At 30.7% G+C, this 20,033-nt stretch overlaps 1 protein-coding gene and 1 non-coding gene across 3 annotated transcripts; one reads left to right on the forward strand and one right to left on the reverse strand.

Annotated features, from left to right (window-relative positions):
• Positions 1-981: 981 nt before the first annotated feature.
• On the reverse strand, positions 982-18,417 carry LOC114274576 (putative CoA ligase CCL6). 2 transcript variants are annotated; one of them, XM_028216533.2, is made up of 19 exons: positions 18,032-18,417; positions 11,615-11,678; positions 8,855-8,944; positions 8,711-8,767; positions 8,258-8,306; positions 8,043-8,119; positions 7,409-7,448; positions 6,404-6,498; positions 6,120-6,284; positions 5,814-5,924; positions 5,631-5,718; positions 5,483-5,549; positions 5,321-5,396; positions 5,122-5,239; positions 4,424-4,669; positions 3,283-3,422; positions 2,938-3,120; positions 2,734-2,853; positions 982-1,223 (listed from the first exon to the last, which is right to left on the reverse strand). In XM_028216533.2, exons 1-19 carry the CDS (start codon positions 18,175-18,177, stop codon positions 1,176-1,178), a joined length of 1,980 nt encoding a protein of 659 aa, XP_028072334.2. In that variant the 5' UTR covers positions 18,178-18,417; the 3' UTR covers positions 982-1,175. The 2 variants fall into 2 exon arrangements, with proteins under 2 accessions (XP_028072334.2, XP_028072335.2); XM_028216534.2 differs by having other exon boundaries at positions 11,615-11,675; positions 18,032-18,324.
• Positions 11,809-11,882, forward strand: TRNAI-AAU (transfer RNA isoleucine (anticodon AAU)). Its single transcript has one exon. It is a non-coding gene; the product is annotated as a tRNA-Ile (tRNA).
• Positions 18,418-20,033: the final 1,616 nt, after the last annotated feature.

The raw sequence follows: 20,033 nt of genomic DNA on the forward strand, positions 1-20,033 counted from the left end.
GATAGCTTTGGGTTGCAATGGGCAGACTGTTTTTGGGATTATGTATTTTGGATTGTAGTGAAGGTCTACTTCATTATTATTATTTGTTTGTTTTTTCTGTTTTCTTTAAAAAAAAATAATAAAAAATAAATAAATAAATTGTGAGGCCAAAAGGTTAATTGTAAAAATGTAACTAGCAGTAATAAAAGAGTTTGTACTTTCTGAATCTCTCTAAATGCGTCTTTTTTTCATATACTTTTAATTTCATATTTTTAATGAAAATTTTTCTTTACCCAAAAAAAAAAAAAAAAACTATCAATAATTTTTTTATAAGAAAAATAAACATCAAACGAATTTTCGTTATAATTTTTAAAATTTTTAAAAATAGAAGAAAAAAATACAAACATTACCAAATGGGTTGTTTTTATTTTTTATTTTTAAAATAGCAACAATTTTCAAAATTTCCAAACTTAGGAACTGAGTTTTGTAATAAAAATAAATCTTAAGTTTTTAATTTTATCAATTTAAACTCTAAACTTTTGATTTGTTTTCAATCTAATTTATTTACCTATTTTCGTAATGTAAAATTAAGGCAAACATGAATATTCTAATTATTAAACACAATAAAAATGATATTTTACACATTTAATGTATACTTATATTGTTTTTAATGACTAAAATACTCTTTTTTCGTCACTTACTTAACGAAAAATGATAAATAATTTAAATTGATAATAAATTGAAAGATTATGATTTAATTTGACAAACTTAAAAACTCATGTTTATTTTGTTACAAATCTCAAACCTTAACGCTGTGTTTGGTTGGGGAATTCAGAGAAGGGTTTGGAAAGGGAAAGAGAAAATATGTGTAAAACTATGTGAAATATAAATATGTTTTATTCACATTTCATTTACCTTTTTCATTTCCCTTTCCAAATCCCTTCTCAAATCTCCCAACCAAACACAACATAAGAGTTTTTTTTGTAATTGTGCCAACAAGTTAAATCATATTCATTTATGATCGCAAACACAAGATTAATCCGACAAACTTGAATGAAATATTAAATTAAGCACAACCATGAACAAGAATAAACATCTCCAAAGTTTCCAGGGGGAAATATATCAACTTATGCCTCACTGAAATCATATTCTGCAAAGCATGTTACTCGTCTCTATATATCATTCCCGCACCGCTTTCATTCCTTTTTTCCCTTGGCTTCATCGTACAACTGATCAATGCAGTCCTGCAGATGACATTGACAAAAGAGAAATGAGAAGCATCAAACGATCAGCTTTCATGGTGCAACCAGAGACTCAATAGCAAGGGTCGGTTAAGAGATCAGTTAAAGCTTTTATGTCCACTTTTTTGCGGCATTAGATTTTCAACAAATGAGGCAGCATCTCAAGCTTTTGTTGCAACCAATGCAACAAAGTGAAGACTTGGCTTACTTCGTGTCTAATTGCAATGCTAGGAAACTAGTTTGCATAGGCAAGGGTGAGGTCTCTTCGTCCGAACTGCCAATTCCTGATCTGAATTATGAGAAATCCTACAGATGGCATATTATGCCTCAACTGTCACAACCACCTTCTCCTAGAAAGAAGCGGAGTTAAAAGGCTTGAAAGCTCAACACCAATCCCTCCAAAGTCAGAAACAACTTGTTTGACTGCCACTACTAATGGTTGAGCACTCAGACTAACTTTGAAAGACGGCAAGGGACATATGTTTCTTTTTTTTCGGTAGAAAACATTCTCATGGGGAAAAGATTTTATGTGAAAAACATTTTTCAGATAAATTTTCTACATTTTTTATTTTATTTTTTGGGTTGTGACCATAAAACTGATATGCTAGTACTTTGTTCTATTGGTGTGGCGGCACTGAAAAAAGTGGTAGCGGCAGCAGCAGTAATTTAAGAAAACTAACTAGTCAGAAAAACAAATTTTGTTTTAGCGGGGTCTAAAGAGGGCAAGATGATTGCAACTTTACTCAAATTTTTGGAGAGACTATTTTCGTAACTCAAATCCCTCCACTGTCGATGCTAACAACAAACCTTATTATTCGATTAAGTCACCCTTTTGAGTTCTTAATCTATTTTCATATCCAATTCTGTTATAGAAATCTTCTTCTTCAACTTTGATGAAACACAAAACTTTTATCATCGAGTTTTCTATTGCATAATATTATATTTACATTTTACATGGAGTATTATATTTTTCACAATATCTTCATTTCTTTTTAGTAGAATATAGGCTTATTTTGTATATACTTTTTAATAAGCGCTTATTTAAATTAAATTAGTATGTAATTTGTCTATTTCGGTAGGATCTTGCAATCCTTGATCCGATTCTACGATTCGATCCTGTAAATACCTCCAACGATCTAACGTATGATCCCGATTTTAACAATCTTGATTGTGACTATAAAATGGATGTGCTAGTAGTTTGTGCTATTGGTGTGGTGGCGGCGGAAAAAGTGGTGGTGGTGGTGGCGGGGTTTGGGTGGTGGTAGGGTAGTGGCGGTAAGAGTGATGTGGTGGTACCATTTGTAAAACTAGTTCGGAAAAATGTTTTCAACATTTAAAAAGAAAAAAACATTTTCCTTCTAAATCAACTCTTTTTCCGTTAACCATGAAAAAGTTTTCCATCAATTTCTGTTTTTGGCAAAAACAAATGGAGCATTACAGTAGAAATTAAGCCACGAGCTTGGAAAGAAAAGGGAAGGAAGACAACCAAGGGAAATAGAAAGAACAAACATACCTTGTAGTATTTCAGCAACTGTGGCCTCTTCAGTTTAAATGTTGGAGTTATCAGATCCCTTTCAATGTCAAAAGGATACGGCTCCAAATGAACTGCTCTCAACATTTCAAAACCTCTAAGCTGTGAATGTCTTTCATGTCAGATAGGAAAAACATAACTAAGCTTAGAACTAGCAATAAGGAGTTAAGGGGTTTATTCACATACCTTGTTTTTCTGACCGGTGCTATTGAGTTCATCTAAAATGTACTTCCTTGCCTTTGAGCTTGCACACAATAATTTGAAATCTCCTGTTTCACTATTGTTTACCGCCCATTCCTCAAGTGCCTTTCTATCGGGGACCACAACGGCCACAAGGAAGGACTCGAAACTGTTGCCATAGACCCAAATCTGTGCACCAGTGAAAATCTAATCAAGCAAATTTCATCGTTCAAGAATAAGAGAAACTACTGAATTTGTTAGTTTCAATGGAGCATTTAAAAATACAATATTGTAGCGAGTAACATTTTTACTACTGCTATGAGTGCTATGGTTGGTTGATCATCGACATACAGATGTCACAAGAGGGCATTGCAAGAATGTGCTTTCAATGCTTTCCACAGCAACATATTCCCCTTGAGACAGCTTGAAAATGTTTTTTTTCCTGTCAATGATTTTCATTGCTCCATTAGGCTGCCATTCTCCAATGTCACCTGCAAGGATCAAAAATTCATTTTGGTATATTGTTTCGGTTAGCTTGAAAATGGAAACATAAGGACACATAAGGAAAATGAGAGGAAAAAAAAAAACGTTTGAAAATATTGGAAACAAAAACTAAAACCTATACAAATCTTAATGACTTTTAATTATGCTTGTTTAATCTTCTCCTCTCTATCTCTTCTCTTTTCTTGTTTCTTGGATTCTCTAATAAATTTAATACTATATTGTTTACTCTCAAATTTTTCTTTTGTCAAAAAAAGGCAAATAGAAATCAGCGTTATTATTTTTAATACGTGTTGAAACAACTTATTGTTTCAGTATATTTTTACTGCATTTTTAATATGTTTTGGTGGAAACATAGGAACTTCGGTATTCCACTAATGTTTTGTTCGGTTCATTAGGAAACAGAAATACTTCAGCTGTTTTGATGGAAAATAAACAAAAATTCATTCTTTGGTTACCTGCAATTGTATTGTTTTTAGGTACTAAACAATTGTCTTAAAAACAAGGAGAAATTGCTAAAAACACTCCAGAGTTTAAGTCTTGTAACAAAATAAACCGTGAATTTTTAATTTTATAAATTTAAATCCTAAATTTTTTATTTGTTTTCAATCTAAAACATTTGCCTATTTCTATTAAGTAAAATCAATGAAAACATGAATATTTTAGTCGTTAAACTCATTAAAAATGATATTTTTAGACATTTTATGTATACCTACAAAGAATTTAATGACTAAAATATTCTTTTTTCCATCGATTTTACTTTACGAAAATAGGCGAATGATTTAGATTGAAAACAAATTAAAAGAATAGGATTTAAATTGATAAAATTGAGAACTCAAGGTTTATTGTGACAAGGCTAAAGACAAACATAGTTCAAGATTGACTACACCTGCCACAAATTAAGTCAATTTGTCTTAAAAACAAACATTATTTTTAGGTACTGCACTTGACTACACTCATCATAGCTTAAATTTCTTTAAGAAATTCTGACCTGTATGGAACCACCCATCCATGAACACGTCTTCAGTTAGATCTTGCCGCTTGTGGTAGCCAGAGAACAAGGTTTTCCCCCTGAGGCAAATTTCTCCGCGTGGCACACTGGCAAGTGCATCGTATCCCAGTTCTGGCACTGACTCAAGCCTTGTCTCGATGGTTGTCATGGGGACTCCAACTGTTCCCATCATGGAGAACTCATCGGCTATGGATGCAAAACATCCACCACAGCTTTCAGTAAGACCTGAAATTTAGTTGAGATTTTAGAGAAGCAGTTAGTCAACTCAATGAAAAGGAATCCATAAAACCGGTGAAAAAGAATTCAATTCAAGAACTTAAGATATATCCATAAAGAATCTTAAATAAGCCACACGTCTAATGGTCACTAGAATGTTGCTTGCACTCTGTTAACTGACTTCATTTTCAATTTCCAAAATGGCCTTCTAAAGCTCTTTCCAAAAGGAAAGTAGTGTCAATTAAACCACATAAAGTTCAATAGATTTGTTTGTAAATAAATAGTGTAGCAAATGTGCTAGCTAATTGGGGTTGTGATCACTGTAATTCTTATTTCTCTAATTTTTCAAAATTTCCGAGAATAAGAAAAGACTTCTATAAATTTATAGTCATTATTGAAGTTTCTTCCAAAGCTATCCTAAACGTCATGACCTGAATTTTCATCAAGTCATTCGTCCATACCGTATCCTTGCGATAAGACACAGCAGCATGTCACCCTCAGAAACTCCTCCACATGTCTTGGCAACGGTGCAGCCCCAGATAACAGAATACGAACTCGTCCCCCTAATCCTTGTTTGATCTACCACAATCAAAATTCAAAAATTACTAAGTATTTACATAAATTTTGTGATATACTGATTAGGGAGGATACATAACTGACCTTATCAAAGACGAGCTTGTCCAAGAGAGGAGCTGCTTTGTCTTGTTGCAGTCCCTTCTCCAGATTCCTCAGTTTGCTGTTAATAGCTTCCTCATATCAAGTACCGTAAAATAACGCATAAAGTGACAGAGAAAATCAAAAAAGGATTACAATAGGACGTACTAATTATACGCATATTGAAACAGTGTCTTCCTCAATGCTCCTCCTGCTGAGATTTTCTCCATTATACCTCCACATGCAAATTATTTCCATGGTTAGCAAAACAAGAATCAACAAAGCATGTGATCATATACGAAGATGATTTTTGTACCTGTGTATATCCGGTCATAAACTCTAGGAACCCCACAAAACATCGTTGGTTTCAGTTCAACAATGTCCTCAATCAAATATCTGACATCCTTTCAGTAAAAAGAAAGAAAAAATGAGTTGCAAGACCAAATTGAACTAACAAGAAATATAATAAACAACGGCAAGAAATGAATGTTAATCTTACTCCTTGCCAAAATCCTATTGAAGAACCGCTGTAGATGCAATAGGTTTCAATTATCTGATCATATATATGGGCTAAGGGAAGAAATGAGAAATATGTATCTTCTTCTGTTCCCTGTAAGAGAAAAAGTTATTGTTATATTCTTTAGTGCTATTATCACATGATTACTGCAAAGATGACATTTTAGCTCTACAAAAAGTAGGTCATAACATCGGTCGGTACATGAGATTACTTCTTAGGTTCAAATTTCAGAGCAAGGTTCGGAAATAATCACTTTTGAAACATGAAAGATATACAATCTAATTTTACCGCTTCGACAGTTTCTAATAGTAGTTGGTTTGTAGACAAAACTTCTGCCATGATAGCCCCATTAGTTAAAATAACACCTTTAGGCTCTCCTGTCGTTCCACTCGTATACATTATCGTGCAGATGTCACTTCTCTGTTTTTTGGGAAGCTCGTGACCCAAATTTCCCTGAAAAAGATAGATAAACAAGGTGAGGTGGCAACAACAATCAAACTGAGCAACTGCTTAAACCACCAAAGAATGGACTACTTGAGCTGTAAAATAAAATATTGATGTGAAGGACTTACCAATAGAGCAAATTCTTTCCAAGAGAAGCAAGATACACCGAGGTCTTCAGCTTCCTTCTTTTGCCCACTCGAAATCTCCCCAAAGCTGACAATAGCTTAACAAAGGAAGAAGCAGTTTTTAGTAACATCCCCAGAATGTAAATTTATGCTCCATTTGTTTCGCAAAAAATGTTTTCTACATTTTTATGGTGTTTGGTATGACAAAAAATGAAAGTCAACAGACAACATTTTCGTGGTTAATGGAAAGCTTATTTGGTCGGAAAATGTTTCTAATTTTGAAAGTGGAAAAATGTTTTCCGGATGCTAAGAAACAACATATAGAGAGGATGAGTGTCGGGAAGATGAGTGTTGTTGAGATGGGGATGTAAAGGTGGACGTGTGGCAAGACTATAAAAAACAGAGTTAGGAATAAGTATATTCGAGAATGGATAGGAGTAGTACCGATAGAATATAAGTTGAGAAAGAACAGATTGAGATGATTTGGTTATATACAACGGAGACCAACAGAGGCAGTAGTAAAGAGATGCAATACACTGACGGTAGATGAGAGTGCTAGGGATGGGATAGACCTACATTGACGTGAACTAGTATAGTAAATAGAAATATGAATATCCTTAATTTGACTAACGAAATAACCTTAAATGGAGTCAAGTGGAGAAGAAGGATTCATGCAGCCGACCCCATTTGATGGAACTTAAGACTTGGTTTGATTTGGTATTATAACTTACCAATGCCCACACTACCACCTCTACCACGACGCCATCACAACTACCTCCAACACCACACCACCATTGCCACCACGACTACCACTTCCACCACCATTGTTACAACCACCACCACCACCACTAATACTACCAATAGCAAATTAGTTTCAAGGTCACAACCAAATATAGGCAAAAAAATTTTGGAAAGTATGTTTCGTAGAACACGTGTTTTCTGCCAAAACAAAAGGAGCGTTAAGTAATAGTCATTCTAACAAAATTAACCTTACGAGTTATGACCTACTTTTTAGATGTGAAGTACACCTTGCGAGGCATGTTAGTATCTGCACAAGGAGTTAAAATTAAGTATTACAAAAATAGATTATTAATACCACTCATCTCACTAATCGAGAATCAAAGCCTTCCGGATTATTTACCCATTGAACATTTGGAGATGGTAAAACCAAAAATTGAAAACAACGAAGCTATGTGGATAGCCAAATCAAAAGAAACATATGCTCATTAAGTAGAGTGTAATCAGATTCAAGCTCTACAAACTTTCTTCTCTTTCTAGGATTGGTACCAGCTCACTGGATTGGTTAATAGAGTCACCCGAGCATTTCACACAAGGGGGCATTTCTCAGCAAGAAAAAGGGCTTAAAAGCTCCTTTATCAAACCGATACTAATTAATAATTCTATAGTATAAGTTTTTCTTTTTTTTAAAAAAAAAATTAATAAAATTATTGTATTCTTCTCTTTGATATGTAGCTATATGAGCAGCTCTGGTGGTCGATCTTGGGTCTTAGGTGTGGTTTCAATCATGATAAAGAAGGTTTGGTGGTTGTATAATTCCCAAACAGAAATATTGCTGAATATTGATTATGATAATTCCCAAATTGATAAATTTTTGGTCGACGAAGAAGAAATGAAAACATACAGCCCGTATCTTGTTCTCTTGAACAAAAGCTATGGAAACTTCGGCATGGTTGATGATGAACTCCACGGCATTTGCACCTGTGACACCAGCAGAACCAAGACAGACTCACTCAATGGCTATAAAATTTAAATTTACTCAGCATGTATTCTGCATTTCAAGCTCACAAATGCTCAAAATAACAGCCTAATCGTTTATTGAAAAGGTTGAAAACATACCGAGCGTGTCATACAGTGGTACATAGGTTATGCAATGGCTGTTACAAGCCTGTGTAAAAATCAAATAATTATGTTCACAAAATACTAGGAAGTCAAATAAGCTTTCCAACACTGACAAATAGGTAACTCAAATTGGTAATGATTTTGGCCTATTAGGTAAAGAAAAACACTAGTATAATAAACAAGAAAGACTGCCATTGCAAATGTGTGTACATAGAGGCAACAAGTTTCTTCCTACATTCTGGCCATGCCTGATTAGTGGATAAGAGTGATAGGACTATTTTACCCCGGGATAAAATTATACTGCATTTGGCTTGTACTTGTGACATGAGCTTTTATTATGGATGGACTGTAAAATGACTAAAATATCATTTTCTCAATAAGTTAATCTAGGTAAGCTATCCCACCTAATCTTATTAACAAATCAAACAAGCGAAAAGCAATAAAGTATACCTCCATGGAGATTATCCACTCGGGGCAATTGGATCCATATATACCGCACCGGTCACCCTGAAAACACATAATCCCACAATATACACTAATCAGTTACAACTATATTTACTTGAAATCGATGGTTTGATTAAAATTAAAACTTACAGGATTGAGGCCGCGGCTCCGGATTGCGGAACCAATCCGACGAGCAGCATCATAAGCCTCCTCATATGTGAACCAAACATACGGACCCGCCTTTCAAAAAAATTCACATTGAAATTGATGATTAGTCATTTCTTATCTTATCTGGAACTACAAATCATGGAACTTAATGGGCTTTCATCTTGCTTTTCTTTATGGAAAATTTACGCATAAATCCTATTTTCTGAAAAGTTGAACCATTTAGTCTTAAAAATTTTCTTAGGCCTCGTTTGGGAATAGGCTTTTTTAGTAACTTTTTGACTTTTTGGCTAAAATGTGATGTAAAAAAAACTAGTATGTTTGGGATGACTTTTTAGTTTTTTACGAAAAGATGTGTAAAAAGTAGAGAGAAAACGGAATCTTTGACTTTTTGGTATATGTTGTTGGCTTTTTGATTTTTTTAGTAACTTTTTGACTTTTTGGCTAAAATAGTCACTTGCCAAACGAGGCCTAAACCATTTATTTTGGTAATGTTGTTTATTTAATTTTGATTATTTTGCAGATTACAATAGTACCCCTTTTGTGGAATGTTTGTTTCCTAAAAATCTGCAACATCATAAAAACATATACATCAAACATCACTAAAAAAAATATACATCAAACATCAACATATACATTATACATCACTAAACAAACAACCATTCCACAAACATCAACATATACATCAAACATCAACATATATTTTTATGGAGATTTGCGTCTTTGTAGAGTAGAACATTACTCTCTCTTTCTCTCTCTCTATATATGCAACGCACCCACTGATCCATCACACTGTTCTGCAAAATCGATATAATTATAAGCCGATCTTTGTCATCATTATAATTGCTCTTCTTCTCTGTTTTTAGACCAAGAACTCTGCAAAAGGGTTTTGTGGAAAGGTGAGTTGTGGATAGAAGATTTATGTCGTGGATCTGGATCTCGCGATTGGAGGAGCGGATGAGGGTGCGATTGGAGCAACGGAGAAGGGCGGAGGAGTAGCGGGGGAGGAGCGACGCAGAGAGAGAGAGAGAGAGAGAGAGAGAGGGAGATATCCCCGGACGCCGCCGATCTTGCCGAACGATTGCCGTAGCGACTGTGATTCTTCGTCTTCGGTCGTTGACGGCGGTGACTTCGACAGAGGTGAAACTGAGATCTAGCGGTGGTGGTGGATCTGGATCTCGCAGTTGGAGGAGCGGATGAGGGTGCGATGCGATACGATTGAGTCTTCAGGATGAGGGTTTGATGTTCACATGTTGATGATTATAGGGTTCACACGTTGATGATCATATTTCAAACAAAAACCCTATAAAAATTTGATAAACCGGAATGTTTGATGTTCACATGCTGATGATTAATGTTCGTGATGTTTGATGTTTGATGATGTTTTTTTAAAGTTGGATGTTGTTGATGTTTTTTTGATGATGTTTTGTTGATGTTTGATGTTGTTGATGTTTGATGATATTTTTATGATGTTTTTTGATGAAGTTTTTTTAGTGATGTTGGTGATGTAGTTGATGATGTTTGATGATGTTTTTATGATATTGATGATTTTCGATGATGTTTTTTTAGTGATGTTGATGGTGATAAACACCAACCCCAAAAAAAGGCCATTAACATCGATGTAACGATGTGTTTGGAGGAAAAACAAACATCTACAGAGTTTTAGGCATTTCAGTCAATACCACATTGGGGTTTTCCTCATTTACCCTTACTAAAAAGCGCAAAACATAGTGTAACATTAGTTATTTTGTCATTAACATTAGCTTGGGACTAATTGGATCATAAGATAAAATGTAGGACCAAATGAGTCATAAGATAAAGATTTGGGATTTATTGGTGCATCCTCCTTTCTTTATACTGATTAAAGTGATATGATTGATAATGGTATTTTCATTCTGGGTTGAAGCACATATGCACATATATACTTATATATATACATATATATGCTTCTTTCGTTCCAAAATAATAATCTCTTTTGGAATTTACAATTATCGCACATTAAAAATATCTCTGTGTTTAGTTTGAATTTTTTGGATTAAGTTTTTGAAAATAAAATTTTTTGATTTTCGTATTTTTTTATTTTTAGTAAATATTTTTAAAATCTTAAACATTTTTTTTTTACTTTTTTATATGCACCTTACTTAGATATATCTAAAAAGTAAAAAATTTATAAAAAAAATATTTTAAAAAATATAAAAAATAAGTAAAAAATTTATAAAAAAAATATTTTAAAAAATATAAAAAATGTACTGAATTCTCGTATTTTTTATTTTGTATCTTTGGTATTTGATGAATTTTTATAAGGTTTTTTTCACAAATTTTTTACTTTTTAGGTATATTTACATTAGCTATATCTAAAAAGTAAAAAAAAAAATTGCTTAAAATATTAAAAAAATTCAATAAAAACAAAAAAATACGAAAAACAATAAAATAAAATTTTCTGAAAAGTATTTTTTGAAAAACTTAACCAAGCAAATTGATTACTTTTTCAAAATTATCCTTGGATAGTACATTTTTTTCGAAATATCAATTATCATAATTGTACTTTTTGTGTTGTTAATAAATTTAAAATAAGGACAAAATAAAAAATTTATAGTATTATTTTAGTTTTCAATTTTTGAAAATAAACTAATATTTTGAAATAATGAAAAATGAAATACGAAATTAATATTTGGAATGATAGGAATATATATATATACACATTTAGAGAGAGAGAGAGAGAGAGAGAGAGAGAGAGAGGGGTACCTTTGAGTCGATGATTTGACGACGACCCAGCATACGATTTTTGGGGTTCCTCTGAACAGAACTACTGCCACCATGATTTCGAATTTGAGTGTGTAAGTAAATTGGATGAATTCAATTCAAAGTCATACATTCTAGCAACAGCTCAACCCTAAAGTTTAGTTTTAGGATTTTACGAAACTTTAATAGAAACGACTGGCCTATTAGCTCAGCTGGTTAGAGCGTCGTGCTAATAACGCGAAGGTCGCAGGTTCGAGACCTGCATGGGCCAAATCACATATACTTTTATTACATATATAATTCAGGGTTAGCTGGGTGGGTGGGTCATAGGTTTGTACCAATTTTTTATTTCTTGCATTGGTTGGGCGGTATGTTTGTACTAATAATTCCAGACCGGCCACAAGTTGGATGTTTTGAGAGTCAAATTGTTAATTTAATGATGGATTAATGGATAATTAAATCACGATTTGAGATAAATTAAAAAATATTTTTAATTAATTATCAAATGTTTATATAATATTAATTTGTATAATATTTTTCCTAAATATAACACAAACTAATTTTACACTATTTTTCATATATATAATTATAATTTGTAACAAATTTCATATTTTAAATCTCTCTCACATTTGTTTTTACTTTAATATTTCATTAGAAGCTAAAAATATATATGTATCAACTATAATGGAGCGGAACGGTGCAGTTTCAAAAGAAGATTATAAATTTTAAAATTTAATCAGCAGTTAGTGGATAGAACAAAACAGATTGATGTGATTTTAGCAAATTGAACAATATTTTGCACGACCCTAATCACAAAGTACCCTTTTTGGTTGATTGGACTTATTTATGCATAAATCTTATATATATATATATATATATATTAACGCATTTACCTTTGATAATGAAATTTTTTTGAGATTTTTTTATATTTATTTTGTATTTGTAGAATGATTAATAATGATACTGATAAATTTATTAAAGTGCTAAATGATTGAGATTTTTTGAATTGTCTTAGTGAGTTTTTTATTCATTTTTAGTTTATTTGAACTAATTTATATTGAAATATAATATGAGAAGTGCAAATAGTTGAATCGTATTTTTTCTAAAATATATTTTTAGAGTGATAATTTATAACTGAAAGTTAGAGTTTAAGTTTTTTGATAAATAAATCCAGTCTACATAACCAACTTGTTATTGCCCCTTTTTTTACATTATGGTTTCAAATAAATAATTAATAACTAGTTTTAAAATTAAAATTAAAATTAAATAGTAAAAAAAAATTAATTAAATTTTAACTATTTTTATCACAATTTCGCTTATGATTTTTTTTCCCCCTACCATTAATGCTATGTTTTAAGTTTTAAATAACAATAACATGAATCATAATGTAATTAGTAAAAATTAAACAAAAATTATGATAAATTATAAAATTATACTTTTTAATTTTTATTTTTAGGAACAAAAACTACACCTATGATAAAATATAAATACATTATTATTTTCTAAGGATTTCATAATTTTAGTTTGTCATATATTAGATGATATCGTAAACTATGTGAAACTCAATAATTATTATTATTATTTTTTACTAATTACACTTTTTTTAGTTTGCCATATAATAAGAATAATAATAATAATAATAATTGTTTTGTGAAACTCAATCTAGCAAAATTTGTTTAAATCGAAAATTTGATTAACAAAATCAAAATAACAAACAATAAACTACCAGTGATCCTTATCCTCTCATCTTTATTGAAATCAGCATTTACATATTAGGTACAACTTTTAAATTTTCTCACACTCACTAGTTTTGGCATCTCACATTGGGCAGTTTTCATATTCTTCTATCTCACTCACCTTTTTTTTAAGAGATTTTCATAGCACCGATGTAATTTTTTTAAATTATTTTATAAACCATAATACATGTGCTATGTACAAATTTAAATAAATAACATAAAATTTATTTATAAGAAATGTATTTTTTAAAAAGTGACAATAAAATTACAAAAATTATATTTACAATGAAATATAAATGTCTTTTGTCTTATAAATTTTGTAATTTAGTTTATTTTATATCAGAAATAGCCAATCATATAATAAATTATATTTGTAAATTTATTAATTAACCATTGTCTATTTTGTAAAAGTTTAAAAATATGTCTACTTAGGCATAAAATTATAATTTCTGAGAATTTATAATTCTGCGAGACACTAAAAGTACGGAAGCATATGTGATTCATGATGGAAACAAACGTAGCCATATTGACCTTGACTTGGTTTCTTGTGTTTTCAACTTGGCCATGACATAATCATTAGATAATTGTCTTAGTCTATACTTAAGCATGAATCACTCAACTTATTTATTTATTAAATTGGTAAATAAATATATGTTAGTATTTTTATAATAAAATAAGAAATATGTACATATTTATGCATAGTTATTAAAAAATTCAAATTTTGATAAAATTTTATATTTATATTTAAAATTATTACATTAATAGTTAAGTGTATTTACATGTAAAAAAACTATCCAAGGTCAACTTAAAATATGGGCATTGTTCTAAACATAATTTCGACCTGGTCAATTAATAGAAATAGTTGGTAATAGTAATTAATTTAAATTATATATTTAAATTATATTATAATTTCTCAGTTTTAAATAGTATGAACTAATTTGAAGGATAGTACTTACATTAAATACTAAAAATAGTTTAGAAGTTAGATTAAGATCAATTTTTATGCCAACAATTAAATTCTTGGAGAATTATCTTCATTCATACCCAATTCATGATCACTTAACTCATTTTTTTATTTTAAAATTGGTAAATATATTATGATTATTTTTTATTACCAAAATAAGAAAATGTATGTATATTTTGGGCATATTTATTTATTTATTTTTTGTAAAAAAATTATATATTTATATTAAAAATTCTTACACAAATAATGAAGTATATTTATATATGAAAAAATTATATAATACTTGGTCAACCTAAAATATGGAGCTTGTTCTAGTGCTATATTGGGCTCGATTTAAAAATTGATCGGTCAATTAGTGAAAATAGTTAATATTAATCAATTTAAGCTTATGCTTAATAATTTATTAAGTTCTAATGGGTATGAGCTAATATTAGATCAAATACTAAAAATAGTGTAGAAACTAGATTTTGTTGATTTTTATGCTATATATCAATCTAATTTTTAGATAATCGTTTTGGTTCATGCCCAACCATCACATTGCCCACTTATTTATTTTTTAAAATGGTAAAAATATTGTAAAATTTCTTATAACCGAAATAAAAAAATATATATATGAATGTATATTTGGCATATTTATTAATATTCTAAAACTTGATTAAGAAATTCTATATTTATTCTTAAAATATGTCTAATATTAAATATATGGGTAAATTACACAAATAGTTCCTATAGTTTGGGGCTTGTGTCACTTTGGTTTCTGACTTTTCAATTATGACACATTTGACTCTGAATTTTGAATCTTGTTCCAAATAAGGACAATTAAATATATAATTAGATTTTCCAAGGATAAAATTGTCAATTTGATAAAACATAAACTAATTTGACAAAAATAAATGTCAAACAAATATTTTTGAATTTTTAAAAATTATTTCTATCTATTAAAAATAAAATTATGAAAAATTGATAAATCTTTTAGACATTTATTTATTTTTTTTACCAAATTAATTTTTATTATGTGTTTGGATGATGATCATGTAAAATTAATTTTAAAAAATTAATCATGTAATTTTTATTAATTTTACATAATTTTTTACCAAATAATTGCATTGAGTTTCCTTAACTTTTAATCATAAATTTATTAGTTATATAAAAAAAAAAATTATATTTTCATATTCTTTATACTAAAATATATATTTTATCTTATTTATTTTTGTATCTCCGCACTTTCTACGTTAATTTAATCTCTTTAAATTTACTAAAAAAAATATCAATATAATTATATTAAAATCATAAATTTATTATAAATTCAAACGTTAGGAAAAATTATTGTAATTTTGTTTTTTACCTTCCACTTTTTCCACACGAAATAAATAAAGGTTTCTCTCCAATTGTCCACTTTGTAAGAAGGTCAACCGACAACACATGATAGGTTTAAAAATAAAAAAATAAAAAATAAAATTGTTTAGAAAGTGTGACAATTTTAAACATCTAATTTCAAAAATAAATAAATAAATAATTTGACTTGTCAAAATAATTTGCTTATATACTGACACTTTTAATGCTATTAGTTTTGATTGGTCCGCTATCTCCTTCAACATCATTTTCTGGAGTCCGGATTCTCGGCCGCCCTACCCGGCGGCCGTTTCCGGCAGCCCCCAAAACGACGTCGTTTTGGGGGTAAATTTTCAAAAAAAAAAAAAAACGCAGAGGAAGAGAGGGAGGAAGGAGAGGAAGAGGGAGGGAGGGAGGAAGGAGGAGGGAGGAGGAGGAAGGGAAGGGCCGGACTGGAGGGGGCCATAACCAGTGGGGGAGGAGGAGGAGGCGGAGGCGACGGCGGTGTAGCTGCTGCGACGAGGTGACGGGCTGCGACGCGCCGGCGGCGAGGCGACGGGCTGCGACGCGCAGCCTCCTCCCTCCCCTCCCCTCTGGTTATGGCAGCTCGTCGGAAAAAATGGAGAAGAAGGAAAGAACGAAGAAGAAGAAAAGAAAGAAAAAAAAAAAAAAAAAAAAAAAAAAACCTCCAAAACGACGTCGTTTTGGGGGGCTGCCGGGTAGGGCCGCCGGGTAGGGCGGCCGAGGATCCGGATTCCATTTTCTGACGTTTCGACTCGCACGCACCAACCTCTGAACCTTTAATTTATTAATTAAAGAATAAGTTCGTAAAAATCTTAATATTAAAAAAAATTAATTTATTGTGCACATTCCTAAATTTTTGACTTATTCTATTGGATTTTTTTTAGTAGCTAAAGTTAAACTTTTTTTTTTTTTTTTTTTTTTGTAGGAAATGTATCTGACAAATGAATTCAGTCTTTTTATTTAATAATAATAATAATAAAAAAAAAAAGGAAAAAAGCAGCCAATAAACTATGCTTTTAGCCATAGCCAAACCAAACCTAAATATGACTAATACTAAAACACAATTAATCAATAATGTAAGAATGGCTAAGGCCTCGTTTGGGAACAGGCTAATTTAGTAACTTTTTGGCTATTTGGCTAAAAAGGTAGGTAAAAAAAACTTGTATGTTTGGGATGACTTTTTAGCTAATTACAAAAAGATGTGCAAAAAGTAGAAAGAAAAGAGAATCTTTGACTTTTTGGTATGAGTTGTTGGCTTTTTGGCTAATTTAGTAACTTTTTGGCTAATTGACTAAAATAGCCTCTTGCCAAACGAGGCCTAAATATTTTTACTAAATTTATTTATTATTTGACATGACACCATACATGTTAATGTACAATGATAGAATGTGGGATTCATTGTGATCCCATCAATAACAAATCATTATATGTCAAATAATAAATAAATTAAATAATAAAAAATTGGTTGTCACATTGGGTCCTAACACATTTGAGAATCAAAATCTTCTTTATTGCATGATTGAAATGAAAATCTCAATACATGAGATTATTAGAGTTGCAAGAGATAAATGAAGAGTTTCATAATCAATTGACTAATTGGTTAGAGAATTATGAGAAACCCACGTACAGGGGACAGGGACATATAACTACCCTGATCCACGAATTTAAGCCATTCAAGCCCACATCACATTGTGATGCATCTGATCTGATGAATTCTAATAGAAAAATAAAATTCAAAAATAATCTAATAGTAGTATTTTGATAAATTATGAGTCAAAAATAGTGAATGTTTGATTTTAAATGAACAAATCAAAAGAAATCATATCATTATATATAAAAATTTCATATAAAAATCTCTAATTCATCAAATCACAAAAAATAATTTAGACATAAAGCGATAAATTTACAAATAAGAAACCAACCACGTAAAACATAAATAGAACAATTTGAGTAAAATTACATTTTTATGATGACCTTCACTCTCTAATATGTATGGGTCAAGATTTTTATGCAATTGGTTTTATAATTGGTTGTGTGTGTGTAAACTTATTCGGAGTAAAATTATAAATGCATCATGTTGGTATATATTCTCATTATTACGTAGGATTTCGCTCATGTTGAAATCTTAACATGAAAGAAATTGAAAAGTTATAGAAATTATTATAAGTCTCGATTTAATAATTTAAATTGTTTATATCTCTTATAAGACCCGTAATGGCCTCTATCAGTCTCTTAAATTCTCTCATGTTTAGATCTCATCAACGTGAGAGAGGCCCAATCCTACAACATGTGTGTGAGAAAGATATGTGTGTGTGTGTGTGAGAGAGAGAGAGTGAGTGTGGGTGGAGTGTGTGTTTTATGTACCTGAAGAAGTCCCAGAGCGAGTCCAACCCGGGTGGGAGATCCATGAGAGCGTTTTTTGCATAAATGCAGCGATACACAGGCCCCGCCGACGGCTTTTGATCGGTCGCCGGAGTCGATTCTTCCACCTTCACTGTATAAATCGACATTCTCTCAAACTTAATAGACTTTTTTGGGCTCTAAATTATCAAAATACAAAATGGATCACCTCCTCAAAAAGTGCTTTAGCTACCATGTACTATATAGCTTTCATGAATCTGTTTTGTTGAAATTTTGCTTAGTTTCACACACACACTCCGCTCAGAGAGAGAAAAGAGAGAGTTGGTTAGAGAGCTGTAACAATAAATGGGGAGAATAGAAAGAGGTAAACATGTCCCACCGATTTCCATAGCGGCTTTAAATGTTTGCCTGCCTGCCTGCTTTAACTGGTGCCTCCCCTCCACCCTGTACAGTTGAGAAACTCACCAAACAAAATTATATTTGGAGAGGATCCCGAGTCCCCTCTAGATTTTGAATTGGAAGGTGTTGTTTGGATCCGTAAGATTTATTATGAAATTTATTTTGATAATTTAAATTATTTATTTTGTCAGATATTTCCTGTATTTCATTTATATAAAAAATTAAATCGATCTGATAATTGTAACATTTTTAATTTTTCACTAAACAAATAGATAACAATTGTATTTTTTAAAAATAAATCATATATATTTTTTTTTAGTGAGAAACGTAATAAATTGAACAAATTATAGTTATCAGATTAATCTAATTTTTGTTTTTTATAGATGAAATACATTAAGTACTTAACAAAATGAACGATTCAAATTATTAAAATGAAATCCGTAATGAATTGCACAAGTCCAAATAGATTGGAGGGAAACGTACCAAATTTTTATGTGAATTTTTATAAGGCATTAGTTAAGATTATATTATATGAATCGCATTAGTTAAGATTATATATATGAATCTAACCACTTCCTCTAATATAGAATTTAGATATTAAAAAAAAAAACATTAATAAATATTTGATTGAACAAAATTTTATTTATTAATTTATTTATTTATAATAAGACCAAAATATCATCTTTTTTTTTAGTCGATTTTTTTCTTTTACTTTTTAGTCCTTTCATTTTATGTTTGGTTGAAAAAAATAATGTTTTGCTTTTTTTCTTTTTCTTTTTTCTTTTTTTTTTCTTTACATTTTTAGTTTCAAATTTATAAATTAAACTTGTATAATCTAACTTATTTGTCATATCTTTTTCAATGAATAACATAAAAAATATATTTCTTAAATAATAATACTTGTTTCAAAATGTCCATTTTCTTTTTTAAATAAAAGATAAATGTTTGATTTGATCAGATTTTTAAAAGCAACATTTAATATTTGTATTTAGTGATTTTTTCTTTAATTTACTCAAATTTTACTTTATTTTTTTACTTTTCAAATAGTCTATTATTTTTTGGGTTAATTACACAAAAAATCTTAGGGGTTTGCACCTTTTTCATTTTAAACCTCAGGTTTTCAGTTTCGACAAATTAAACCCCATCCTTTCACCTGTGTTTCAATCTGACCCCTCTATCCATTTCTGTCATATTAAGCTAACGAAAATCTTAGTAGAATTTCATATTCAAACCCACATGTTCTCTCGTCATAACTCTGTTTCATCTCATTTTTGCGTCTTTGGATTCACCTCACGACTTAATTTTCATTCTAACTCTCATATGCCTTGTTCCACCTCTTCTTGCGTGCCGTCGGAGCTCTAAAAGTTGACTAAAAATACGATTTTTCTCTTTGTGGGCAAAATTTTTAGATTCAAACTCATATGTTCAGGAACTTGTATCTCCCTTGTTGTAACTCCATTTTGCCTCATTTTCGCATCATTGGATTCACCTCATGGCGTAATTTTCATTCAACCCCTCATACGCCTTGTTTCACCTCTTTTTGCATGCCATTAGAGCTCCAAAAGTTGGCCAAAAATAAAAAAAATAAAAAATTGTTTTTTTTTTC

This window comes from Camellia sinensis, chromosome 3, assembly GCF_055761805.1.
Source record: "Camellia sinensis isolate YWXY chromosome 3, ASM5576180v1, whole genome shotgun sequence".
Classification (NCBI taxonomy): Eukaryota; Viridiplantae; Streptophyta; class Magnoliopsida; order Ericales; family Theaceae; genus Camellia; species Camellia sinensis.

Bases quoted from the DNA above. Each gene is read 5' to 3' on its own strand.
- LOC114274576 (XM_028216533.2), bottom strand. From the start codon at position 18,177: ATGTCGATTTATACAGTGAAGGTGGAAGAATCGACTCCGGCGACCGAT. The intron at 11,679-18,031 runs GTACATAAAACA...TCATGGTGGCAG, and splicing joins TCGCTCTGGGACTTCTTCAG to TAGTTCTGTTCAGAGGAACC. The intron at 5,550-5,630 runs GTACAAAAATCA...TTGCATGTGGAG, and splicing joins TTATGACCGGATATACACAG to GTATAATGGAGAAAATCTCA.